The sequence below is a fragment of the Mus caroli genome, unplaced genomic scaffold, assembly GCF_978045245.1.
Source record: "Mus caroli unplaced genomic scaffold, Mus_caroli_1 scaffold_4, whole genome shotgun sequence".
Lineage (NCBI taxonomy): Eukaryota > Metazoa > Chordata > Mammalia > Rodentia > Muridae > Mus > Mus caroli.
Genome location: NW_028227259.1, coordinates 35,714,177 through 35,741,466, shown reverse-complemented (window position 1 = coordinate 35,741,466; position 27,290 = coordinate 35,714,177). Strand labels below are relative to the sequence as shown.

The following is a 27,290-nucleotide window of genomic DNA, read 5'->3' as shown; positions in this document are numbered from 1 at the left end:
TTCAGGCTCCGGCCCAGGTCACCGCGCCAAGGAGTGGCAGGGGCGCAGTCCGGGGTACGCGCAAGGGAGGGGAGGCCGGGGGGCGGGTACAGCTGGGGGCGTGTCCAGGAAGGGAATCCAGCCTGGGAGGGGCGCTGGGGGTGGGGGCCGAGCGCCGGGCCGGCGGGCAGCTGGGCCCCTGAGCCGCCCGCGTACGTCCAGCGCGCCGCCTTGCCTGCAAACAGCAGACCAACCGAGGCCACGCCCGCGCGCGCGCGCCGCGTGTCCCCGCCCGCTCGTCGGTCGGAGCGCGGCTGGCGGCGCGGTGGCGGCTCGGCACGGCGGTGGCCGGGCGCAGGCGGCCGGGCGGAGTAGCAGACTGCGCCGAAGCCGCCCCAGGCGCAGGGCTCGCGGCGGCGGAGAGCGCCGGACTCATCGGGGCCCGCGGCCACCCGCACCTTTCAATGGGCAGCTCCCACTTGCTCAACAAGGGCCTGCCGCTGGGTAAGGCCGCGCGCGCGCATTTCCGGCTGCGGGCGGGGGGGTGGGGTGGGTGGAGGGGCGGGGGCGGGGCGGCCGGGCGCGCGCGGCGCTGGCTTTGTGTGCGAGTGCGCGTGCGCGCTCGCTGCGCGCGCGCCGCGGGAGGGAGAAACCCAGGAGGCTAACGGGTGGTGCGCATGCGCGAACTGCTGCACGCGCGTGCGCGTCCCTATTTTCCAATGCCCGCTCGCGACCCGCGCAGGTGACAAAGGGGTCTGTGGTGGTGCGACCCAGGCTGTGACCGAGCGGGGCCTGTCTTCCTGGCCCGGGGTCCCGCGAGGATCCTTCTCGTGGACACCCAGCCGGGACCTAGGTGTTCCCGGAGTGACGAGCCTGCGGATTCCGCATGGGCCTCGGGTCGGCAGATCCGGGAGCGAATAGTCTCTAGAGGTGGCACTGAGGGAACATGGGTGGCCTACATGCCTATCACCCCTCTGGACGACAAGTGATGCTCAGCTTGGCCCCTGGATTTGGTTCACTTAAGTTTTTTTTTATTCATTTATGAAAGTCCTTAAGCCACAGGGGTCCTGCCTGTGGAGGGCAGTCCTTCCTTGGCTGCCTTCCCTGGCCGCGCAGCCTGGCGCACGCGCAGCGAAGACGACCCCACCTTCGGGCGGGGCAGCCGAGAGGTTTCGGAGCAGGGAGGAGCCTTTTGCCCACCGTCCAAGTGCCCTGTAGTGTCCCTCTCTGGCGCTTCCACTTTAATGACGACACGGCTTGACCCCCAGCTCTGCTCTCACAAGGGCACTGCCTTCTTCCTTATAGCCTGAAAGCTGGCAGGGGAGGAATCCTCGCAGCGTGAGCTGCCAGCAGGAAATAACTGTAGGCAGGAGGGAAAAAGGGAGGCGCCCTGTGATGGCCCACTACACCTCTTATCACACAAGGCCATTTTGCAGATCCTGTCAGTTTGTTTAAGGGTGTGGCGGGGTAAGGCCCTCCAGGCCTGCCTCCATCCTTGACTGTTGGTGGGTACTCCTCCCCAACACTGCACCTCTTCTGAGCTGAACTCCCTGGAGGCTCATGTGTATACACACACGTTTGTGGGAAGAGGCTCTGCACCCAAACCAGCAGGGTTGTAGTCCAGAATTTCCCATGGGGTCGGGAGGGCAGGCCCAGCCCATTGCCTTCCAGAAATCATTAGGACAGCTTTGCCTGTCAAACCTTTCCTGGCCCAGGGCTATGTCCCTTGTTGTGATAAGTTTTCGATTGATTAGGACAAATTTGCCTTGTAGGAAGGAAAAGGGAAGGAGTTTAGCTGTCCAGTATTTAGGAAAGTGAACCCTGTGAGCCAGGGTGTCAGCAAGATGATACCTAGCGGTTTTATTCCCCAGGTAGTATGTCCCCTTACTGTGTTCTGCTTTGTCACGTGTCCAATATAAACAGGAATGCACAGGATGCTTACCCCAGTGTGGCTGGCATGCAGGACATCGGGGCTCCATTATAGGGTTGGACTAAGATCTTTGAGTCCCGGGGGAGCATGATCTCTGGAAGAATGATAGCAGGATGTGAATATGGGCTGGGCTCAGATGTGTGTTCTCTCTGTTTCATCTGCAGCATGGGGTGACAGCTGTGGGATGTGCCAAGTTCAGGGACAGCGTTGTGGTGTAGTGTGGGGTAATACTGTTCTCCGGAACTCTATGAGTTTGCTTGTCTTGTTACTATTTAGGGTGGCAGCTGTGGTTTGAGGCTGCTCTTTCTCTGCATGGCCCTGCTGTGTGTGTCAGCCTGGCTTCCACAGATGTCTGAGGGCACTGTGCCATGTTAGTTGTACATAGTGTGGGCACGGGCCTGTGGATTCCTGGTGGGACCTCAGTGATACACTGTTCCTGCTCTGGCCTCTGTTCTATCTTCTGTCACCCGTGGGCCTGTAGCAGGTTTCAGCTTGTGCTTCACCTTTTTCCAGATGAGTCTCATGCTCAGAGAGGTCTGGTGTCCCCTTCAGGGCTCTAGGTGGGATCAGACTCCTGGCCTTCCAGCAGCTCACTATTTCCTACCTGCCTTTTGTACTTCATTGGTGAGTGCCCATAGGGTAACCTGGCAAGAAACTTGAGTGAACATTGATCCTCAGATCTGGGTACTGCTGACGACCCCCTGTCCATGTGAACTACTAGCTGTGTGGCCTCCCGGCATGGTGTGGAAAGCAGACATGTCCTGAGGTCTGTACTGCATGGCAGCACCTTTACACTAGCTTTCATTCTTCTAGTGTCAGGAAAGGATTTGGCTTGCTTGGTACTGGGCCTGCCTTCAAGCCCCGGGATGTAAGCTTTAGAAGACAGGCTCATTTTCTATAAAGTTGAAACTTTTTGTGTGGCCTCTTGTCAGATTTCCCTGACTTAGCTTCTGTGAAGTCCCAGGTCTTTGTATGTCCTCAGTCAGCATCAGAACTATGTTATAAAGACAGAGTCGGAGCTTGAAGATTCTGGGACAGGGCTACATTGGCTGGGTGGGTCAAAGAAAAATTCAGTAGGGTTGGGATGATGATGTATGGACCAGGGGTGCAAGGGTTTGTACCTCACTGGGGGGCATGGGAGTGGGGACCCAGAAAGATCTGCACCCCTCTGCCACATTGCTATCCCTTGTTTTGAGTGGCTGTGGTGCTCTTCCTGCTACTGTCTCCAGTAGAAATACATAGGGCTGCTTTGTCTGGAGATAATTCTGCAGTGAAGCTTTCTGTAAATCCCATGACCTCTGTGTCCTTTACAAGGACAGGACTCTCTACAGCATTGGAAGGTTGTCCTGTTAAGAAAGGCAGGAAGGGTAGTAGCCCCCAATAAGCTGGAAAGTCTTGTGTTCTTCCAGTGAGAATAGTTTTCCCACAGGAAAACAGGCAGGTGTTCTAGGGTGTCAAGACTGGCAGTATTTGTTGTAACACACACAGGCAAACTGCTACACATAGACACAAAATAGCCAGCATGATTGGAAATGTGGCAAATCCATGCCCTTTATTGTGTTTTTTATTCTGTGTCTTCCCTGACCTGTGGTATAAGTCACAGCTGACTGTGGAACACTCTGGTTTTTCACAGACACCTTCCCTCAGTGCCACCTCACTGTCCTGCTCTGCTTTACCCATTCCTTGGGCAGTGCCTGCCCTGGAGGTTCATGTAGCAGCACTTTGCCTCCTGTTGTCCTCACTTTTCAGCTCCATTCTTACCAGGTAGCAGGCACTTACAGATTTGGCCTCCACCTGATCTGAGTGGCCAGGTTTTGTCCTCTGACCTCCAGATGTGGGCAGGGACCAGCCTACAGGACAGTTTTTGTAATTAGAGAGGGCTACTTGGGATTAGAGCTGGCCTTGTAATCCAGAGGGATCAGTGCTTAGAGGTAGGAGAGACACCTCCCTCCCCCAATTGCTGAGGAATTCTTTCCCAGAGGGCCTTTAAGGAGGATGGGAGTGGCTGAAGGAGGTATCGATCTTGGTTGAGAAGTGCTGGCCATTCCCAGAAGGAAGTTTTTGGTTGGTTGGTTGGTTGGTTGGTTGCTTGAGACAGGTTACCAGAGCCCTCACAGCCCAGATAGATGTTGTTTTTGATATTGCAGATGACAGTGCCCCATGCAAGGAACAAATATTCCTTGCCACAAGTCTTGTTAGAGCTTCCAGCATCCTGACTTTAGGTCTGTTCTTCTGCAGTGGCTCTTTAGTGCCCTCTGCTGGGAAGGTTCGGCATGGCACCTACTAAGAGGAGGGTTGGGCCTGTGGCAGGTGCCTGGCACGGGCAGGCTGTGACTCTAGGGCGTTGTTGCTGCTTTACTGACTGGCTGTCCATTGTCTGTAGTGTTCCTCAAGGCTGGCCATATCTTGGAAGCTAGCACTGGGTCTGTGTGCTGGGAATTCACAGAGACAGCTTGTGAAAAAGTTTGTGAGTATTCTGGAAAGAGAGATTCCCCAAATACATTGGGTGCTGGGTTCTGAGGCCACAACCTAACTTGGTTTGTGGCCATGTGTGGCCTTTCTGGATGAGTTTCCAGAGCATTGACTGACAAGTGGTCTTGTCTCTTGGTGATGCTGAAGGGTGGCAGGCCAGGCTCCATCTTAGCATCCTAGTATCCCAATGTCCAGCTAAACTGAGGGGTTGGCCCTTGTGTGGGTCCAAATGTTAGGAACAGAGACCAGGGCTTTGGGTGCTCAGTGACACACTTTGGGGATTGGGCCTTTGTGCTTACCTCTAATATCCTAGGTTTCTGGGCTACAGGCCCTACCAACGTGTGTGTGGGTGTCAAGGCCCACACTTTGAACATAACTAGGCAGCACTTTCAGGAGAACTAGGTGACTGTTAGCTATGTTGGGATGCTTTGAAGGGACTGGGAAGGAAGTAGGGTAGAATGTTGGAAAGCCAGCATCTAGCAAGCTTTCCTGAAAGTCTCATTAAAAGATCCATGCTGGAACATGGTTGGGACAGACTTAGATGTCAGGAAATGTAAGTATAAAGGAGAAGAAACTCCCAGGACCAGCTGGTAGGCCCCATTCTGTAATTGCATGTTTCTGTATTCAGTGTCAGTTGCCTTGACCTCTCAGTTTGAGAACACAAGTGTTTGAGAACACTTGAAGAAGTCTGGAGGGGTAGCCAACCACAGAGCTGTTCCTCAGTTCACATAGATGACTCGGGGGCTTGCCCTAGCCTAGAATCACAAACTCTGAGCGAGTGAGTGCCTTGCTGTCCAGGTTGGTCTTCCTGCTGCTGCAACTGGACAGGGCTAAGGATATAGCAAAAAGTTTCGCTCTCATGAAGCGTCCTGGAGTCTGAGTTTTAGCTGGCCTTTGATGGCGTTTTAACTTGTCTCTTGTGTTTGATTTTTAGTAAGACTTTGAACCCGACGCAGGCTTCAGTGGCTGCTGTGGAGCAGAAGCCTGAGAGCTTTGGTTGGAGACAATAAGACGTGGGATGAGGCTCCGTGACAGAACGCGGTTCGGCCTGGGGATTCTGAAGACAAAAAGCTTTGGACAGGCGAATTCATGGTCGTGGAAACCCCGCCCCAATTAAGCAATGTCAGGTTGGTAGGGGTTGCCAAGTGAAGCCATCTCTGCAAAGGAACTACAGGAGGGACTTGGGCTGCAATGTTAGGCAGACTGACCTGTGGCTGATGACTGTGGGATGCCTGAGGAATGTGCTTAGTATTTGCAGGCTGCCTTGGTCAGCAGTCATCCAGCTACTGTGCTAGGGGTTGGTTTCTGTAAGAAAAGTGTCCTGAAGGTATGGAGGTGGGGGCTGAGGGCAGGTCTTACCTGAAGGAGCTTGAGGGTCAGTTTTGAGGCTGTGCAAGCCCCAGTTGAGACCAGAGATCCTGAGCACAGCTCAGTAAGGCTTTTTTGTCTTTTATGTCTTCAGTAAAGCCCAGTCCTGGGTTAGTGTTCCTGTATAGCACGGTCTAATTACTAGACTTGTCTGCCTCCTAGTTGGGTTTGTTTGGGACCCTAGCACTGCAGCAGCTCTGTGAATGAAGAGGCATTATAAGCCCACTGTGTTTTAGAGGGCTTGGTCTTTTGTCCTTCCACATGAATCTTTGGGCATCATACCCATTTTTAGATGAAGATATAGGCTTAGACCCAGCCTAGCCACATCTGTATCCGTTGGTCCTTCATGAGGAGTTGTCTATAGGGTAAGAGAATGGAGTTTCTATCAGACTACCAGGCTGGGCAGGTCCTTGATGAGGTATAGGCCACTTCCTAGGGAATAAGCTCAGACTGTCCTTTGAGGGCTTGCTTTATAGCCTTAGAGGATTTGTTGTCATGGGCATTGCTCACTGGTGATTCTTACAATATGGTGTTCAAGCCAGGGAATGAGAAAAGTAGATGTTTACCAACACTTTTAAAATAGCAGTAAGTCCATTACCTGCTACAAGAAGTAACACTTTTATGTGAGAAAAGTCACTTTGCAAGTCCAAGTTGGAGAATAATTGGATTGTTGCTATTTGTCCACCTCTGTTGCCTGGTGATAGGGATAGCTAGGGATGTGGTCCGTAGAGATCAAGGAAGGGAGGATGCAAATGCTGAGCCTGTGACCTTGCACAACCCATCTTGAAGGTTGGGTCCATCTAATCTCAGCACCTTTATTTTTACTGTTTATGAAGGCATGGATGGGTATAGCTGTGTCTTCTCAGGCACGTTGACTCTGGGGAAGGGCTCTGTGCAGCAACACCTCTGTCCCACAGCTGGAGATCTTGGGCTTAGTGTTGTCTAGAAGGTAGCTCCATTATCCTCTGCATGGTCAGTGAGACCTGTGTCACAGCCCAGGTACCCACTTTCAGGCCTGGGAGCGTTAGAGCCTTGCTGTAAAATGGGTGTGGCAGTCCCTAGAGCATTGTCTTTCTGTGACATGGATTCTCTGAGGTACTTCTTGGCACCGGAAATTTGGGGTAGCCTCTGTACCTGCATGCAAGAAAGGTGAGTGTGGACTGCACAGGCTGCTGCTAGCTAGCAGCTATTGCAGGGCTACCGCTGGCCTACTCAGTGCAAGACTGTGTGGTGACTTGTTTCTTGTCCTCCACTCCCCACTGTGCCTTGGTCCATTCTTTTGGTTAGCTTTTGGAAGGGCTGGGCAAAGCCCTGCCTCATGCTATGTGCTACCATGAACCTACCTTTAGCCTTTTTAAGGTATCTGCTGCCCAGCTGAAGGTGGCCAGACAGTACCTGGGAAATCCTTGTTCCTGTATTTGGCCCCAAGTGGGGTCTAGTTTAGTGTGTCATGTTGGGAACAAACTGATTTTTTATCCACAAAGGCTTTGGTGGAGCTAAGAATCAGACCCAGGGCCTCACATCCACTAGGCAAGTGCTTTTCTCCTGAGAGGCACTCCAGGCCCAAGGTTCTTTCTCACCTTGATCTGGGAGGTGGGTTCTTAGAGTGTCATTACCCCTACCCTCACCCCCCCCCCCTTTTTTTTTCTTTACTGTCACACTGGTTTTTGGGCTTTGAAATCTACCACTAGGAATGATAACAGTTAAGGTCATGTGCTAAACATCACTCTGTGGTCACTGTGGGGTTCTGGGCAGACACATGGTGGTTTTAGGCATCAAAGAGCAAGCAGGTACTTCCCTGATTCCCATCATTTTGTGATCTGCACATACCTGTGTTGATAAGATAGCTTATGGCTGTAGAGAGCCAGGCTGAGGTGCTTCCTACCTCCCCTGTCTACCACAACCTCCCTAGGGTCTACAAGGATTTCAGCTCCTATGCTCTTGAGGGATTGATGGTCTGAGTCTACTCAGTCATCAGTAAGCTATAGCAAACTCTATTTTCTTCTTTACAGTTTTAATTTGCTTTTTACAAAGCCTCATGTAACCAGATGCTGAGTGCAGCAAATTCTCAGGGCTGACCTCTCCAACTCGAGTGGGTAGTACAGTCCTCTGGTCACAGACTGGCGCTGCTGAGGACATTAAGTGGTCTGCTCCTCTCTTGCAGGCGTCCGACCTCCCATCATGAACGGGCCCATGCACCCCCGGCCCCTGGTGGCGCTGCTGGATGGCCGGGACTGCACAGTGGAGATGCCTATCCTGAAGGATGTGGCCACAGTAGCCTTCTGTGATGCACAGTCCACACAGGAGATCCATGAGAAGGTAGTGTCCCTATATGTCCCTATTAATAGTTGGCCAAGCTTTATGGGGGAGTAGGGAACTCCAGAGCATGGGCCATGCAGCCTCACGCTGTCGTCTGAGTCAGCACACAACAGTAGTCATGTTCCTTAGCCTCTGGCCACAGTGGGTCTAAATACCACCTGGTCTTGTGTGGCCTGTCACTCTGCCTGGCCTGGACAGGATGTGTAGAGATGGGCTTACTCTGTATTTTCTTGACTTGCATCACAGCCAGTTCATTGGAAATACAACCGTGGGCACCTGGCAGTGATTATGCTGGATGCTCCCTGGCATATAGAAAAAAGGGCATGCTATCCTCACCCACAATGCCTGCCTAGAGCTTGTGGTTGGTGGTTAGCAGCTCTGAGCAGTTTCTGTGATTCATGTTTCCTCAAATATATTGGGTTCCTCTGTTACCTGGAGTGTGTTCATATGATTTCTGCTTGTATCAAAGTTAATTCAGACTTTTCACTGAAGACAGCTTGAAAACATTCTTTAAAACAAATCTAAAGAGCATCAGGAGTTGACAGGGTAGAGCCAGTCGGGGATTGAAACCTCAAGGCACCTGGCACCTGCTCTTATGGATGGTCTGGATGGTTAGCCTAGAGATTTGCTTCACTGGGAAGAATGGTGAGCTTTGTTCTTGGTGGCACTGTGGCCTCAAAGGGTGGGTCTTTTGGCCCATTGCAGATGTTGCCTCAGACCCAGAGGGCAGTGAAACCCATATCTGAACTTACCTTCACATGGCCTACTACTCAGTCTTCTAAGTCTGCCAGGCATGGGATTTAGCATGTAGTGAACCTACAGCCCTGCTCCCCAGTGGCTACAGAGTCATCTGGGACAATCATTCCAGCCTGAGCCCAGTGTGTGTCTGCAGTCCTTGGGTACTTGTCACTTCTGTTTAATCAGTTACAAGGAGGTAAGGCTCTGTGAGTAGAATAGAGCTTCTGACTCATTGGAGACTTGGGCTGGCTGTGGGATGGGCTGCCATCAGCCAAGAAAGAAACGGAGATTGTCATGTTGAAGGTCATGTGGTAGGTGTGAAGGAGCAAAGTTGAAAACACAGGGCTTCAAGACATGAAAACTGAAAGTGAAAATTCCCACTGAGGGCATAGTAGTAAGCAAACAGGAAGAGATCAGAGTCTTGATTCTTAGGCCCTGTGGAGAAGAGTGGGGAATGGGAGGAGAGGAGCAACAAGGAGTAGGCAGGCTCATGGAACTCAGAGAGGAGGGCTAGGTGCAAAAACAGAACACAGTGGTAGAAGAGTTCCCCAGACAATAGGAAGTGGTGTTAAGTAAGGACCTTGAGCCTGCTGCATAGCATGGACAGTAATCAGGGGTACTCTATACTGTTCTACATCCTTACAGCATGCCAGCTGCTATACTTGGGTCCTTTGTCCTAGCAGACATGACCTGCATTCTCACAATCATACCTGAAGGGATGGCAGCTTGACTCACAGTAGCCCAAATTGGACAACCACTCAGTGCCCTTTGGTGATATGCTGGGCAAATTGGATCCTGCCACAGATCCTGGGCCAGGCAAAGCATGACCCACAGGTACACAGCACTCACTGACAGAAATCACCTTCCCTCTTCCCTCTGGCTAGAAATTGGGTGGGATGACTGAAGCCTGGTTAGAAACCTTATATTACAAGAAAGCCATATACAGGGAATGGCACAGCCAGAAGACAGGAGTCTGGTACCCAAATACTTATGAACATGCAATAGGGCAGGTGGGATACCTATCTCTAGGTGTGGAAAGGAAATAACTGTTATATATCCTTGTTATATGGTAATTTCCACCTTTTTAGAGCAGAAAGTCCTCGCAACCGGCTGAGTGTTACAATGGCTGTCTACAATGCAGATGAACATCTTACACTGTCAGTGAAGAACGTAATAAAGAAAACTTTGCAGAGACTTTGTCTCTTCTGGCATGGACCCTGGAGGTCTATGGATGTGGGAAAGTCACCTGTGGCAGGAATCTCAGAACATCCCCTGGGCTGGGTGCTGTGCAACTTCTCAGCCAAATGATCTCCAGCCCAGGGCTGCATGGGGCCCAGGAGGAATCCAGGGACACTGCTCCCAGGTTGTGCTAAGTGAGGACTTAGGGAAGCACGAAGTCTCCAAAGGCATCCTATGGGGATGGGAAGATGACGCTCCATGACCCATGGTTAGAGAACACCCCAGGCCAGAGGAAGTCTCTTGCACCTAAAATGTTCAAGAAATGAGTGGGTAGAAGTGTTTCATGTGACCAGCAGACTGCAAAGGTCCTGACCTTGGGCTCAAGCTGTAGACACATCAGGAATCAGGACAAAGGTTGAAAGGAGAGGGTTTCACTGTGTGCAGGTGTCCATTGCCATGGGTCAGGAGACCCATTGTTTATGCTTTGATGGGACAAAACAGGGGATTGAGGGATGTGTGTGGCTTTCAGGGATTTGGGCAAAGTGCTGGTGAACTTGGTTCCAGGGCTGGGATGGTATTCTGGTTGCATGGCAACAGCTGGACAATCAGGAGACTTAGGCAACTTCAGAAAGAAATCTAGGCATTCTAAGTGACACACAGGAAAGTAAGCAGCAATAAAATCCCGTGAGGTCAACTGGACCCCTTGTGCCTTGGCCCAAGGGCCATGTATAGATCTTCAGACCCTTCCAGTCATCAGGAAAAGGAAGTCCTTGCAGAAAGCTGGCCAGAGAAGCACTGTTTATATAAAACCATTCATCAAGTCCCACTCTGGCCCCATGAAAACTCACAATTTCCCAGCAGGTGACCAGTAGGAAACCTGGATGCCACTTCCTTCTGGGGAGCAGAACAGTGCAAGGGCCCCAGATGTCTGTGAAATTGGATAGTATGCAGAGGCTTCAGCCAGTGTTTGCTCTCCCTATAGTTGACTATGTCATCAGGAAAATATCTGACGTGATGGTGAGGTGGGAAGAGCTGCAGTTTCATATGGTAACTGTTGCTGTTCAGGTGATAAAACCATCCAGTATGGTTTGGAGCTTCAGTTTTCTCACAGCAGGAGATTGCCCTGACCATGAAATCTTACTGTGGTTTGGGGCATGAGCTCCATTCAGAACCTGTTGCCGCTGGGTGCACTCAGAACCCATTTACAGCCAAAGGTAGCTGACCTGCATTAGTCATTCCTCTTATGTTCTACCTACTACAGACGTCTGGGACCCATGTCCTTGCATTCTGGTATTGAGGACACCAGGTACACTAGGGTCAAATCTAACCTGGTTACACAGCTGGTGGGTGGGTGGGGATATGTGAGTGGCTTGCAAAGCATGGTTTCTTGGAGGCCTATCCTAAGAGGACAGACCCAGAAGCACCCATACAAGAGGTTACAGGGTGGGTGGTGGTGGTGACCTGGGCTGTAGATCTCTGCCCACTGTCTAGCAAATCCACCCCTAGTATGCTTTTGTCCTGCATCTGAGCACTGATGACCTCATACTAGGTACAAAGAAAAAAAAGACACATAACAAATACTCACAGAGAGACATAGGCAGGTTTCACCCAGGAAGCAAATTCAAGCACCGGTAGTGGATGAACAGTAGGCTGTGTTTTAGTTGCAGAAAACCCAGTGTTGGTATCAGCATGGCAGTTGGCAGCCTAGACCCACAGAGGACCCTCCATTTCTAAGAAATAACTCAAGGAAGTGAATACACTGGCTTTTATCATGGGCGAGTTAGCACTGGCAGCAGTCAGAGTGCAGTAGAAAGCTCAGATGCTTTGATCTCCGCCTTCCCTGTTGCTACATTCTGCAGTACGTTGAAAACATCCTTTTGAAAGACATTATTCTCATGGTTAAGTGCTGAGGATAAAAGCAAGCTGGCTGTCCACGTGCATGGTGACACACATACCCGACATAGGCCTTTATTTAGGTATGGATCTGTCCTGTCCACAGTCAATCCCTTCGCAAACATAGTAAGGGACCCATGAGCATTTGTTTGTCCAGACTGGACACCTGGCTCATATCAGGTGTTAAATCTGTCTGAAACCTAATACTACCCTGAGATCTTTCCATTTTGGTCTGCACTGCTCTAACTGCCATGGGCCTCAGCAAAAAATCATTATGTGGGACTGATTCCCCAGCCTCACCTGTTCTACAGAGCTGTCCCAGGTCCTTCCTTCTCCCTGTGCTCGTGACTGCCCATCTGAAGTCCATAGAGCACAAAGCAGTCAAGGACTTCCCTAAGTCTCCCCTTATTCCGGGAGACTTCAGCTGCCGTTCCCCTTTCACTTTCTCCCATGGGCTCTTCATGACACTGTACTGTCGTATGGGCACCACTTTTCTACACAGGTCTAAGTAGCATATGTGGCCCCAATTCCCTTCTTGAAGCCAGGGGCAACCATCAGTTCTGGCCCTGAGCTTATGCTCTAGGGGCCACTCACCCTTGCATCCCAGAGGCCCCGTTTCAGCCTCTTAGGATCTTCCCTCAGCTCCTAGCTGCTGCTTCCATGTGCAGTAGTCTAATGTTCCCTAGACCCAGAATGAGTGGAAAGGCTGTCTCTGCCCTTAGGGTTCTTCATGACAGGTGAAGGCTGTTCTGCCTCAGTGACAGCTGTCTGCATTCTGGGCCATGCACCTGCCTATTGAGGTGTAGCTGTAGAAAGGGAGGCTGTGTCAGCCTTTCCCCACGGAGTACCCATGGCCCCAGAAGGATGCCTTGTTGGGACTATTTTTTTTTCCAGCTGTTTTATGTTCTTATATCTACTAGGTAGGAGAGAAAGAAGATTAGAGAGGTAAGGGGGTGTAGACCTCTTTAGAATACTTCTTGCTGATTAGGGATGTTTTGTTTCTTGGTGCCAGTCCAATCTTTGTTAACAGGATATCTCCAACTCCTCGTCAAACTGCAGGAGCAGCAGCCACCTTCTTTGGAGTACCTCTGGCCTCTCTTGGGGCTCTGGCATTTATTCCTTCTTCAACATCCCCAGAATTTAACTATCTGCAGCTGGCAAAATCACACCTCTCCTGGAGCATAGTTAATAGCTGCGGACAGACTGAAGCAACTTCATATTCCACACCCGGGATTAAAACCAAATCCACATAACTGGGTTTTTAAAGAAACCAAAATTCTCACTGCATTGCCTTAACTCCACAGCTAACTATACCAGCTGGAAGTACCAGTACAAGGGACGACAGGCGCCACAGTTGGCTTATTACAGAATATGGTGCCCTCTTAGAGGCTAGCCCTGCCACTCCCAATCTAATGTGGATATGTTTGTTAATGTGGATGCTCTTCACACTTCAAGGAGACTGGTGTGGACTGGGCCCCATTGTTTTGGGCGTGGAGTCTGGTTGTTAGCACATGGTGCTGCTACTCTTTGCCTTTGGACACCATCCATAGCCTCTCTGCTGAGTCTCTAATGGTAGCATGCTGCTCTTCTGAGAGAACTGTTACTGTGAGAACACAGCTTTCCCTGCACTGTGTTCCCAGTGTATTTTCTTGTGCTCCTTCTGCCTCCCATGCCCCTCTGGTTTGACTGGCTGCTCAGCCTTTGGGTATCTTTGGTGGGTCCTGCACAGCTTAGTGAGCAGCCTGTTTTCTCTCAATGCAGGTACTGAATGAGGCTGTGGGCGCCCTGATGTACCATACCATCACACTGACCAGAGAAGATCTGGAGAAGTTTAAAGCTCTTAGAATCATCGTCCGAATTGGCAGCGGGTTTGACAATATCGACATCAAGTCAGCTGGGGATCTAGGTAGGAGCTCTGAAGCCCCTGTTTCCACTTACCAAGGTGTCTCACTGAACCTTCAGGCTCTGGTGGACAATCAGGAGACGCCTGCTGGGACTGCTTCTTGATTTGGGGCTATGGGCAGGACAGGTTATGGTGGGCTGCACAGGATGTGGGTATAACTTTACTCACTGTGTTGTCACCAACCTACCAGACCTAGGATTTAGGTTGAGACAAGGGACCAGTCAGAGAGGTCATTGTCCTCTTCCCAGAACAGGGACTATGCACCATACTTGTATACATATGAAGTCATGTGTGCTCAAATTGTGCACACGAGCATGACTCTGCATCAGTGTATGCATTTTCATTGAAACAGTATGGCCATACTTAGCTATTTTAGCCTGTTTCTGTGCTAGGGACCAACTGACAAAGCAAGGCTGCACTCTACAGTGTCTGTTATTGACATCATTCTGCCCTTCTGCTCCTTAAGGCTATAGAGGGAGGCTAGATTTGACCTGTCTAGGGGAACCACATGGCAACTGAGAACTTTATATTGTGGTGGGAAAGTCAGTCTTGTTCTGTTGGTTCATGCTGGCCTGGCAAGCCACAGGGGCCACAACCTTGGAGGCTGGCCTGCTTTTCCTTGGACGAGGCCCCACCATTTGTCTCTATAGTACCTGAATTCACAGGCTCCACTCTTCAGCTTGGGATAGCGTAAGGCTGGGCCAAGTTCGGTCCCCTGCAGCCCAGATATGGGGAACAGGGTGTACCTTGCTTGCCATATGCCTTCTCAGGGGTCAGTTTTGTTTCTGAGCCTCAGGGCTACTTGCTACTATTCCCTATACCCTTGCTTATTTCAAGTGAGTTCTTTCTAGATGATGTGTGGGTCCTTTCTTGGTTCCTCCTTGTGTCAGTTACCTTTAATTCTTAAGATAGTTTCTTAAAAAAACAGTCCTGTCCTAGCACCTCAGTGGGAAGCATCTAGCCAAGGTAGGAAGTAGAGTTGGGGCCAAGGCCACTGTGGAGGATGGGCTCGTGGTTGGGATGGTGGGACCCTCTGAGGATAAGGGCTACGGGCAGCCCAAGGGAGGATAGACTGTGTCAGCTTACAGTACCTGAGCATAGGCCTTTGGGAAAATTGGGGCACTGTGGTTAGGGAAGAGAAGCCCTATCTGACTTGTTCCCAGGACAGTGAGGGTTGGTGAGTTCTGAAGTCAGGGCATGTCTGGCCTGGGAAGCCCTGGGGATCTGGAAGTTGTGATTTATGTAGTGTCCACAAGTGGAGGCCAGCCAGCCCCAAGATGTGCCTTGGCTCTGGCCCTTTGCCAGTGTGGCCATGGCTGCTTAGGAATGTTGAGTGGCCAGTGATCCACATGGGAAGAATTGAGTACTGACGGGTTGGCTTCTTTTCAGCACCTGCACATCCAGAGTCTTCAGGCTGGGGATGGTAAGAGCAGTTAGCTCTGTCTGTTTGCTTGTTGGTTGCCACAGCAGTGTTGTACAAGGCTGTGAGTACAGGTTAAGTATGCCCCATGATAGAGACAGGTAGTCTCCTTGGTGGCTGTGGGCTGTGTCTTCTGACATGTTACTGCTGAAGCACAAGCCTGAGGTTGTGCTCTGGCTGCAGCATCTCTGATTGCGGATGACAGGAGGCTGTGGGCCTGGTACATGTGTCTCCGTGTGTTTCGTAGGCATCGCAGTGTGCAATGTGCCGGCAGCATCTGTGGAAGAAACGGCAGACTCCACCCTGTGCCACATCCTGAACCTGTACCGACGAACCACCTGGCTACACCAGGCCCTTCGGGAAGGCACTCGAGTCCAGAGTGTAGAGCAGATCCGAGAGGTGGCTTCAGGAGCTGCCAGGATCCGTGGAGAGACCTTGGGCATCATTGGACTAGGTGCGTTGGCCACTGTGACTCAGCACAAATAGCCTTTACCCATCTGCTACCCTTGCACTTCATAAAGCGGAGGCCCAAGAGTTGCTGGTTGTGTTGCTATCCTCAGCTCAGGATAGGACATAGGAGAGGAAGTCTATGGGCGGGGCTAGAGACACCAGGCTAAGTCTTTCACAGGTGCCATCCATGGAGGTCATGCATGTGTGGGCACATGTGTATACTATACGTGAATGAAACAGACAGGTATACACATGGACACACTTAGATATGTACACAGTTACATACACACTCGTGTAACTGACATGTTACTGCTGAAGCACCACCTTGAATGTGTGCTCTGGCTAAAGGACCTCTGACTGTAGATGACATGAGACTGTGGGCCTGGTACTAGTGTACTCACAGCTCTGGAAGACTTGAGTGGGTATGGGCTCAGGGCCTGTTTCTGTACTGCTGAGGTGATACTTAGTCCCCACCCTCCCTTGCTTGTTCTCACAGCTGTTTGCTTTTTGTTGGTACCCATTTGTTATGTGTTCCAGAGAAACTGCACAGTAAGTTGTGCCGGAGTTTCAGCGTTGAGGGCTCCCTTGTCACCAGGTAGCCTCCCCTTGGCTAACCTGGGCTGCACTGTACTCCTGCCTCAGCACTGCTGCCAGCGTCAGTAGATGGGAGATGTGTGTGGTCACCTGAGTTACCGGAAGTGACAGACCTGGCATATAGTTGTCCCAGTAGACTCTCATGAAGGGCTGTTTGGTGTCCCTGTCCAGTGTGTGTGACAAGATAGGACATCCTACCTCAGGGTAGTAGTTGTCCCCTGTCCAGTGTGTGTGACAAGATAGGACATCCTACCTCAGGGAAGTAGTCCTGAGATTTATTGAAGGATGAAGAAAGACAAGCATGGGGAATGAGGGGTCAGGGAGTCACTGGGCAGGTTTTGGTGGCCAAGACAGCCCCACCTTCAGGTCTTGCCCTTCAGTCTGCTTGGTCTTACTCTATTAGTGGCTTAGCCTCTGCTTCCATCACTAGTGTTTGTGGGCTGAGCTGTGTGTCCTTTTGGTACTCTGCCTTGTAATGATACTTTGTCCACTGTGCCACGTGGCTGCCACTAACTACCTTTTGGCCTACACTGCTGTCTTCTCCGCTGTGTCAAGCTGTCTACTGTAGCCAGAGCTTCCCAGGTCTCAGGACATGTGGACATACTTGTGTGTGAGTGTACAGTATACAAGTGAGGATGGTGAATTGTGCCTCCTCAGGGCACAGCAAGGACTCCAGAGGGAGTTGCTGCACCCTCTGTCTTGGGGACCCTCTAGTCATTTGTAATTGCTGTCTACCAACTACAGAACAATTCTGAGGCTGGCTTCCATACACTGTGGCCTCCATCTAGAAGGGAGAGGACCACATGCCCCCAGGCATCCCTGCTGTCTCCTGCTCTTCCTTTCTATAGCCTGTTGAGGCTGCCTTCAGTGTAGAATTTGGTGATTAGTTCTCATTCATAAGAGAGGGCACATAGGCAGTGTGGGCTGTAAGTTCACTTCTGTAAGTGATGTGCCAGCTACTTTCCCATGTCTGTTGGCTTCACACCCAGTCTTCTGCCTTCCCTTTCCTTGTTCTCTATCAGGTTTTTGCAAAATGCTCTTGTTATAACTGAAATGTACTGGGTTTCTCTCAGGGAGTATACATTGTATTCTGCCTGGGACAGCCCTGTACCTTTTCCAGCAAGCCTCCCTGACTGCAGTCTCTGCACTCCATCTGGTACAGTTTGCTAGGTTCATCAGCCCCACTGAGATGGACAGGCTTCCTGAGTCTGTGTTCTGGGTGTTGTCTCACTCAGAAGCTCTTGCTGTTGAACAGGATGCTGTTGATCTGTTTAGCCACTGGACAGATGAAGCTGCTGTGAACAACTTTGGACATGTCTTTTTGTGCATGGGACACTGTTTTTCGTTGATTTAAACAGAAGTGTAGTGACTTGACGAGCAGGCAGGAGGCCACCATGGCATTCTTCAAGCAGGTGTGTGGCTCTGGCACTTGTTAGTTGGGTAGCCACCCTAGGGTTTGGACTTTGCGGATCCTTACTAATGTCAGTATCAGTGCTGTCACTGCTGTGGTTTAGTAGCTAAAGAGTCTGAGTGCCTTTCTTGCCTGACCATTTGAGAGCCTTATACTTTTGTTGTGAGGTATGGTGCTTGTCAGGCTCTGTTCGGTTCTCGGTGTGGATCTGCAAGATTCCATCTGTGTTTTGCCTCAGGGCCTCATCAGACAAGTATATTGACAACATGGCACCCGCTTAATATCTGATGAGAGCAGATTCTGGTTCTGAAGAAGTCCAGCTCTTCCTTGTAAGTTGCTACCTGTTGTGTCCTAAGTAGTCTGCCTGCTCCAGTGCTCTGAAAACAGTGCTTTCTCTGAGCATCTTCATGTGACTTTACAGGGCTCAGACCATCTGAACCCACGTACCTTGCCCAGTGTTGTGAGTGGATTTTGACAGGAAATATAGACAGACATGGTTGTGTCTTTCCACAATGTCTGAATTTGTCAAATAACAATAAATTCACAGGGCTCAGAGGTTTCCGCAATTTGCTAGATAATTCTGCCTCCCCAGTAAACTGGCCAAGGTGAATGCAGGATCTTTTATTTTTAGGACAGGGTCTCGTTATGTCGTCCCATGGGACTAACAACTTGATAATGAATAGCTCTGGCATTAAAGGAGTGTACTACAACACCCAATGTTTTGTTCCAGTCTTTTCTTTTTTTGGATATTTAAAGTCTGATTTATTTGTTACTCTTAAAGACATATTTTTATCTGCATTCACTCAGATTTATAAGTAGAAGCTCTTAGTGAGGACAACCTACATCTCTTGGCGATCTGTCCTGGTGTTTTCTTTGGCTTCCTTCATTCTTTTGGTCACAAGTTTAGCACATTCTGCAGCCTCCTAATTTTTCTTAGTATATTGTTTCTTTAGAGCAGTGTGTTGGTGTTTGTGTTGCAGGGCACATGGAGTAAGGAGATGCTGGATCTTGGGTGTTTTGGTCCTGGACTTCGGACCTTCTTTGTGTAAGGGCTTTCTGAAAACATATTGGCAGATAGCTTTACTTATTTTTTATTGCTTTTCTATTTTCACCATGACCAAGGCAACTTAACAATGTATTTAATTTGAGGGCTTATGGGTCCAGAAGGGTAGAGTCCATAACCATCATGGTGAGGAACATGGCAGCAGGCAGGCATAGTGCTAGAGAAGTAGCTGAGAGCTTACATCTGATTCACAATCACAAGGGGGGAAGGAGGGAGGGAGGGACAGACAGAGAGACAGAGACAGAGACAGAATGAATAAATGTTAATATGATAGCAAGCTGGGAGTGGTGTGGGCTTTTGAAACCTTAACGCCCACCCCCAATGACACACCTCCTAATCCTTCCCAAATAGTTACATGAACTGGTGACCAAGCATTCAAATATATGAGCCTGTGGGAGCCACTCTCATTCAGACCACCACAACAGGCATCGCTTTCTTTAGAGACATTGAAATGCTTTTGGATTTTGCTAGCTCTTTTGGACCCCAACTCCCAGTGTACAGTAGTATCTGTCAGTCCAGAAGTCAATCAATCTCAATCTCTCTCCTTCTCTTGTTCCCCTCCCCCCCCCACCATAATAACCAAATTGAGATCACTCAGATTAGCACCCATAGTGCATTCTCAAACAAACTTGTGTTTCCTCTTTCCAGTTCTCTTTGATCTATAACAATGATGCTTCTTTTTCCGTAGCCCTCTCTAGGCCTCCATGCAGGGATATTCCTGGCCTAAGTAGCTTTCTTAGTCGTGGAGGGAGAGTCCATAACCCCTTTTTTCTATCTTTGACTCTTAAACTCAGAACCATGTGTCTGAAAGCTGCCAAGTTCCGCTGCTTACTGGGGTTGAAGCATGGCCCCTTCATTTAATTACATTTTTATTAGCTTTCTGGTTTTGACGATTTCCTTCACTACTTAATCTTGGCTGTCTTGGAACTTGCTTTGTAGACCAGGCTGTCTTGAACTCTGAAGTCTGCTTGCTTCAGTCTCCTCAGTGCTGGGATTAAAGGTATGCACCATCATGCTTAGACATGAACTTTTCATTAATTCATTTCCACAAATTGGAAACTTGGCTGGGTGGAGTCTTGCCCTGAGGTCACTACTCCCTCTATTCCATTTAATATCAGGCTTTTCTTTAATCTGTGTATCTTCTTGAACACAGGATTGTAGGCTTAGATTTTTCAAAACCTACTCTAATTAGGGTTCTTAACTGCTTTAACCTCCCTTCTAGCCCACCACCCACCAGAGGGAGTGGAAAGGAAAGGTTCATAGAGCAAAGGAGGATGTGGACCTGTTTAGACATAGTTCTTTGGGGTGATTCCAATCTTCGGTGTCAGGATATCAGCAGTTCAGTTCACGAGAATCAGCAGTGGTAGCTTGATCCACTTGCAAACACCATTCACGAATCAGCAGTTCAATCCAGAAGAAACTACGTGACTGCCAATTGGCTTGAGTCCATGGAAGCAGCAAGAAGCTGCCAGAACATCACCAGAAGGTCTCTGGTACATTTTTCTCTATGAAGTCACAACAAATGATGATCAGCAAAGAGGGCAAGGCAAACCAATGCCACAGCATCGTCAGTAAAGAGCAGCATCAGCAAAGCCCAACGAAGACCGGTAAAGTGAACCAATACCATACTGCTTGTCCACTGTCTGCTGAATCATCCTTATACCCTTTCCAAATATCATGGTTCCTCTTAAGTGTCTGCTCCAGCAAAACATCACATGCCCTTTTTTCAAGCTGCTTCCAGAAAAGCACCATGTGTCTATTCTCAGTCAAGCATTTTCTCATAAGACAATTTCAGAAAAACATCATATGACATGACTGAGTCCCCAAAGAAACCTGAAATTTCCACTTCACAAGATATAGTCTGGTGTTCCTTTCCTCCTCAAGTTGTACATTTTGTATTTTTCCTTGCTCAGCTTGCGTCTCTTCATTGCAGATTTCCATAGGAGCACTAAGAACCCCAGGTAGAGTCAATACTAGGCGGTTTTGAGATTTCCTCTGCCAACCTAATTAATCCATAAATACTGAATTTAGCTTCAGGCAGACTTTTTGGACAAGGGCAAAAGTAGCCTTATTCTTTGTCAAAATATCACAAGAACAATATCTAGGCCACATACTAAAATTCTTATCCTTTGAAACCTCTTAGGCCAGGGCCCTACAGTTCAAATTACCCCCCAGTACCACTTCCTTCCATGTTCTCACTAGTATGACCCATTAAGCAATGCTTAAAGCATTCCACTGTTTTTCTAATCCAAAGTCCACATTCCTTCAAACAAAATCATGGACCAGCCTATCACAGCAATATCACAGTCCCTATTTCCAACATCCGTCTTAGGGTTCTGTTGCTGTGAAGAGACATCATGACCATGGCAACTCTTCTAAAGGAAAGCATTTAATCGGGGCTGCCCTATAGTTGGAGGGTTTCTGCAGGCAGACATGGTGCTGGAGAAGATGCTGAGAGCTCCACATCTTGATCAGAAGGCAGCAGGAAGAGGCTGAGTCACACTTCCTCCAACAAGGCCACTAGTAATGCCCCTCCCTATAGTCTTATGGCGTTCACCTTTATTCAAACCATCATCCATAGCATCCATTTCTTTCTCTTTCTTTCAGTGTGAGGGTTGTTCAAGACTCTTCTTTGAACTCACGAAGGTGCTTGCCTTTGCCTCCCAAGTGCTGAAGTTAAAGTCATTAAAGGTGTGCACCACCACACCTGGCCATGTCATTCATTTCTGATAGTTTGACTTTAGAATCAGCTCACCAGTTTGTGATTTGTTTAGTCCTTGTGGTGGTGTGGGAGTCTGGTCTCTAAAATTTACCATGTCCTCAAGACATTACATAATCCTATTATTTCATGTTTTGATTTCTCTTAGTAGAGTTCTGTAGTGATCACTACACAATGTTTCTACAGCGTTTGTAAAACCTGTTACTGTGCTTTCCCCAGTGCTGGTGATAGGACCTAAGTACCACCCCTCCAACCTGGTGTTAGGGGTAACTGCTGTTAACAAGTTGCGTTTTTAATTTCCTGTAGTGTTTAGAAACACAGTTGGCCTTTGCATATTGAGCTATCCTTCAGTTTCCCTAGATCCTGGTTTGCAGGTTCTCCAGGCATTTCTCAACACCCTGCTGGGCCACACTTGCTTTGTTCTTGCCTCTTTGACATTTGCTATGATGGTCAGTGCTTTAAAAACTGCATTTTTCTCTCTGCTTTAGTTTGAGTCATTTCTATTGGCTGCTGTTCTGTCTTTGGTATTAGATCTTCTAATAGATTCTTCATTGCAGAATTCTTCATAGCTTTTCCAGCTCTAGAACAGGTGACTGGGTCTTTTGTAGGGACCATTTCTCTGCTACAGTTGACCGTCCTCTCCAGTTTTTCACATGTGCCTATTATGCTGCCACGTGTTCCCAGCAGAAGTCCTCCCAGCTGATCCAGTTGGCTGGGCTGTCTGTGGGTATGCTTGTTCTTACTCTTATCTGGTAGAGTGTTTGTGGTATACTTAGTCTCATCTAGAAAGAAATAGTAGAGGCCAAAGTAAGTGACATTTATCCCTAAAATTGTTGTTCTGTGCTGGGGTGGTGCTGTCTGACAGCTTTGGGTACCTCAGGAAACAGCTCTCTTTGAGTGCCCTCTGCCCATTTTCAGGGCAGCCCCCAGCTTTCACATTGGGGAGGTTTTCTCCAGGTCTCTACTACTCACATTCTCAGCAGCAGCTGTCCTGTATTAAAAGCTTCTCTGTGACCCTCTGTCAGTCTACTTGGATTCTGCAGAGGCCTCCCTCCTGGCCTGTGACTGCTGTGTCCCTGGCCTCAGCATTCCTTCATGGCCCTCCTGACGCACCTTTCCTGTCTTCTGTGCCATTATCCTGTAGAGTCATTGGGAGGGACTTAAGGCCTTGGTGGGCCCTGCCCTCCCTCTTGGTCCTGATGCTCTAGTGGCGTCTTCACACTTGCTCCCATCACCTTTGTGTCTCCTGCAAACTTGAGTTTCCTGGGGAGGCTGTCCTGGCTACCCTCTTTAAAGCTGCCTGTGTCCTGCCAACATGCCTGACTCTTCTCTTTGCTCTTTTCCTGGTGGGTATTAACTTGATGGATGCTGCAGGAGAGGCTTATGTCCCCAGCATTCTCTTACCAGCTGTCTGCTCCATCTGTATCCAGCATGTTGTTGACAGAGCCAGGCTTGCCTCAGGTGACACAGGATGTGGATTTGTGCAGTTGGGCCAGGAAGGTGACAGATACATTGCATACAGTGTACCCTCTCTGCTGCTAGATTCTTTTTTTCTTTCAAGATTTATTTCTTACTGTGTGTGTGTGTGTAGGAGGAGGTATGTTCATATGAGTGCAGGTGCTCACAAATGCCGGAAGTGTCAGAGTCCTCTGAAGTTAGAGTTAAATGTGGTTCTAAGCTGCTTGACATGAATGTTGGGGATCGAACTTGGTTCCTCTACAGGAGCAGCAAGCACTCCTATCCTCTGAGCCAACTCTTCAAACCCCTGCTGCTGGATTCTAATGTTCAGTGTGGCTCCAACATGTGCTGTTTGTGGCCAGAATTGAGATACCAAGGGTATCTGATAAGTAGACCCATTGATAAGTGGTCAGGGGAGGGGGCCAAGCTGATTGTGTATTGACTTTATCTATTAGTGAGTATAACTGATCAATGGCAGGCTGCTGGAGGGTGACAGCTAGCATCGTTCCTCCTACCCCTTGATTGTGGTGCCTCAGCCCCAGGGAGCAGATGTCCTGCAGAGTGTTTGTGACTGAGATCCCAGAGATCTAGGAAAACTTTGGTAGGCAGGCAGAGTTATCTGAGAGGTCCCTTGAATTATGGCTATGAGGCCAGCAGCAAGCTCTGAGGATGCATGTCTCACTTCCTCTTGACTCTGCCAGGTCGTGTGGGCCAGGCGGTGGCACTTCGGGCAAAGGCTTTTGGCTTCAACGTCCTCTTCTATGATCCATACCTATCTGATGGAATCGAGCGGGCCCTGGGGCTGCAGCGCGTGAGCACACTGCAGGACCTGCTCTTCCACAGTGACTGCGTTACCCTGCATTGCGGCCTCAATGAGCACAACCACCACCTCATCAATGACTTTACTGTCAAGCAGGTACGCTGCAGCTGCCCCACCACACTCCTCCCCTCTCCCACAGGGCAGTGCTGTCCCTTCTTCACAGTGTAGCCCTCTACTCTTCCCTCAGAGTTTACCCTTGTCCCTTCCCCCCAGGAGACAGTGGGCCTCTGGCCTAGACAGCAGCAGTAGTTAAATTCCTGGGCCTGTCTCATTCTGTTGATACAGCAGGGTGTACTTGCTGATGCTACTGCCCACCTGGCCCAGGGTCTCTCCCAGAACTCGTCTGTATCAGGCCATCCCCTGGTGGGTGGGAAATGAAATTTGCTTGTGGATGTGTCATTACAGTGAAAAGCCCCAGTGTCAATCACTCACATGGCCATCCTGTCTTCTCAGATGAGACAAGGAGCCTTTCTGGTGAACACGGCCCGTGGTGGCCTGGTGGATGAGAAGGCACTGGCCCAGGCCCTGAAGGAAGGGCGGATCCGTGGCGCAGCGCTGGACGTGCATGAATCAGAGCCCTTCAGGTGCCCCTGTGCCCTAAGATGGACTATGCCCACCAATCTGATGACTATGACTTGGGAGACCATGTATTTGAGCACTGCCCTCTTGCTGGCTGGGTTAGGGGAGGGTTTGCTGTCTGCTCTCAGGAGGGGACAAGATTCTCAAGAATCTGTCTAGCCTTGGCCATAGTAATGGGCTGGGCTTAGACTTGGCTTATTTTCAGTTTGTCTCTTGATGCCCATGATGGTCCCATGGTCCCCATGCTCAGCGGGGCCAAGGCATACACTAGCTTGGCTTCGCATGCAGCCTCTAGTCCAGTCTGGGCTGACTTCCTTCTTGGGGCTCCAGCAGCTGACAAAGCCTATCAAGGGATAGCAGACCAGTTGAGTGATTAGCCACTGAAGAACACAGTGGAGTCTGTCTGAGAGCCCTCATTCCAAGGGTTTGTTCTGCTGGGCAGGGCTGTGCCAGCACCACAGCAGGGCTCTTCCTCTAAGGCTCAGAAGCCCCTCTACCCCTTACTGTTAAGACCTTGGGGTAGGTTTGCTAGTCCTGCAGTTCTACTTTTTCAGATGCCTTGGGAAAGGCCAGGGGCCCTCCCATCCCAGGGCTGGTTGCCTTCTGCACCTCCCAGACTTGGGTGCTCAGATCACTCTGACTGGGTATGTGCTATCCTCAGCTTTAGCCAGGGACCCTTAAAGGATGCACCCAACCTCATCTGCACCCCCCATGCTGCATGGTACAGTGAGCAGGCGTCCATTGAGATGAGAGAGGAGGCAGCCCGGGAAATCCGGCGAGCCATCACAGGTGGGTAGCCATGCTATCAGGCTGGCAAGTTTGTTTTATGCCTGTTAAGGGGAGGTGACACTTGGTTGTTCTTTTATGGGGCGGGGGGGAGGGGAGTCCCTTGGGGTGACGTTGAGTAACACATCATTTTCGTACATGAAGACCTGCCGTGCTGGATGCTATCAGCTGCTTGTGAGCTGAGAGCACATGTATGGGGCTAAGGTCTCCAGGTTGGGAGCTGACTTTTCAGGTGGATGGTCCTGTGATGTTCATGGGGAGTAAGCCAGGGCTGTGGCAAGAAGGTGGCTCTGGGTCTGCCTCTTGGCCCCCACAGAGGCAGCAGTTTTAACCCACATTGCTGTCTCTCTCTGGTGTACCTTCCAACATCCTAGGCCGGATCCCAGATAGCTTGAAAAACTGTGTCAACAAGGACCACCTGACAGCCGCCACCCACTGGGCCAGCATGGACCCTGCTGTGGTGCACCCTGAGCTCAATGGGGCTGCCTACAGGTGAGCAGGCAGGGGAGGGGACAGTCTGCAAGACAATGAGGCTTAAACCTGGACCTTGGCTAGTAGGTTATGCAGTAGTGGGTCATATGACTGGGGCTATACCCTTATGTAAGGCTCCTGTGTATGTTAGAGGATTGAGCTGGATGGGACAGTCTACTTTCTTGGGGCAAGAGGTTTGGCCTCCTAGACAGGAATGCTGGGCAGAACTGTTGTTGGGCCAGAGAGTAGTAAGGAGTCAGGGAATGGGGCTTTGGGAAGACCTCATGTGAGAAGCCAGGCTGTGATGCTGCCCAGCACTGACCAAGTGCTTACTGCCTCCAATTTTTCTGGACCTCAGGGGTCATTGATAACCATACAGAAAGGGCTGTGTGCAGCAGGTGGGTCTCTGTAGAGCTCACACGTCTGCCCTCCTCTCTCAGCAGGTACCCTCCAGGCGTGGTGAGTGTGGCCCCCACTGGCATCCCAGCTGCTGTGGAAGGGATTGTTCCCAGTGCCATGTCCCTGTCTCATGGCCTGCCCCCTGTGGCCCACCCACCCCATGCTCCCTCTCCTGGCCAGACTGTCAAGCCTGAGGCGGATAGAGACCATACAAGTGACCAGTTGTAGCCTGTGAGGAGCTGTCCAGCCTTGGCACCTGGTGGAGGGTGCTGCACGCTCTTGGACCCAAGTGTGCAGAGGTGGCATCCAGTGTGGGCCCTAGCACTCCAGAGACTGGCCCGGGCGTGCACTAGGCGGGGCGAGAGGAAGCACGTCCCCAAGTTGATTGTAGTTGTCCCGTCCTGTGGGCTGGCTCACTGTCCTGTGTCCTTTGCGTTCCTCGTTTAAGCAAAAGAAGTTAGTAGCTAATTCTATCACGAATGTTCTTGTCTGTGTACAGTTTTTAGAACATTACAAAGGATTTGTTTGCTTAGCTGTCAACAAAAAGAAAACCTGAGGGAGCATTCAGCAAGTCAGTTTGAGATTATTTTTCCTTTTCTACGTTGGAACGTGCCCCGGAATGTGGCCGTCGGCACACTTCTCAGGACAATGAATCCTTCCTGTTTTTCTTTTTATGCCACACAGTGCATTGTTTTTCTACCTGCTTGTCTTATTTTTAGAATAATTTAGAAAAACAACAAAGGCTGTTTTTCCTAATTTTGGCATGAACCCCTTGTTCCAAGTGAAGGCGGCATCACGAGTGGCTCCGAGGCGTCTGCAATGCCCAGGGTGCTCAGGACCACCGGGTTCTGTCCTGGGGGAGGCAGGGGTTGGCAGACCCTTGCCTGCGTGGTGCCGTCCTGCTCATGTGGTAGGCTAGCAATATTTTGGTTAAAATCATGTTTGTGACTGTAACCATTTGTATGAATTATTTTAAAGAAATAAAAATCCCAGAAAGAGCCGGCACGCCTGGCACCAGTTTTAATGGCTTCATCAAATGGGAGCACTGCTGGGTCCCTTCTGGTCCTAGCTCTCAAGACCTGCTCCACTCATCTTCTGTGGAGCAGGCAGTCCTGGGGAGACCCAGAAGAGGGCAGCAGCAGGTAGGACTGTAGTCCCCACTACATCTTAAGGGGATAGAGGGCCCTGGGTTGGGGAGGCCATCCTTACATACAGGGAGGGAGGGCTGTGTGTGGGACCACCCCTTTTGTCCAAACAACCACCCCTAGGCCAGCAGCTCTTGGACTGGCATTTTGGAAAAACCCACTGAAGGAAATTCAACAGAAAATTACTACTAAAC

General features: G+C 50.0%; 1 protein-coding gene across 3 annotated transcripts; it reads left to right on the top strand.

The window, feature by feature from the left end:
* Positions 1-247: 247 nt before the first annotated feature.
* Positions 248-26,956, top strand: Ctbp1 (C-terminal binding protein 1). 3 transcript variants are annotated; one of them, XM_021162515.3, is made up of 10 exons: positions 248-483; positions 5,316-5,508; positions 7,914-8,068; positions 13,640-13,784; positions 15,449-15,655; positions 23,598-23,812; positions 24,170-24,300; positions 24,957-25,084; positions 25,456-25,573; positions 25,993-26,956. In XM_021162515.3, the coding sequence occupies exons 2-10, from the start codon at positions 5,502-5,504 to the stop codon at positions 26,177-26,179; spliced, it is 1,293 nt and encodes a 430-aa protein (XP_021018174.1). In that variant the 5' UTR covers positions 248-483; positions 5,316-5,501; the 3' UTR covers positions 26,180-26,956. The 3 variants fall into 3 exon arrangements, with proteins under 3 accessions (XP_021018174.1, XP_021018173.1, XP_021018172.1); XM_021162514.3 differs by lacking the exon at positions 5,316-5,508 and having other exon boundaries at positions 256-483; positions 25,996-26,956; XM_021162513.3 differs by lacking the exon at positions 5,316-5,508 and having other exon boundaries at positions 261-483.
* Positions 26,957-27,290: the final 334 nt, after the last annotated feature.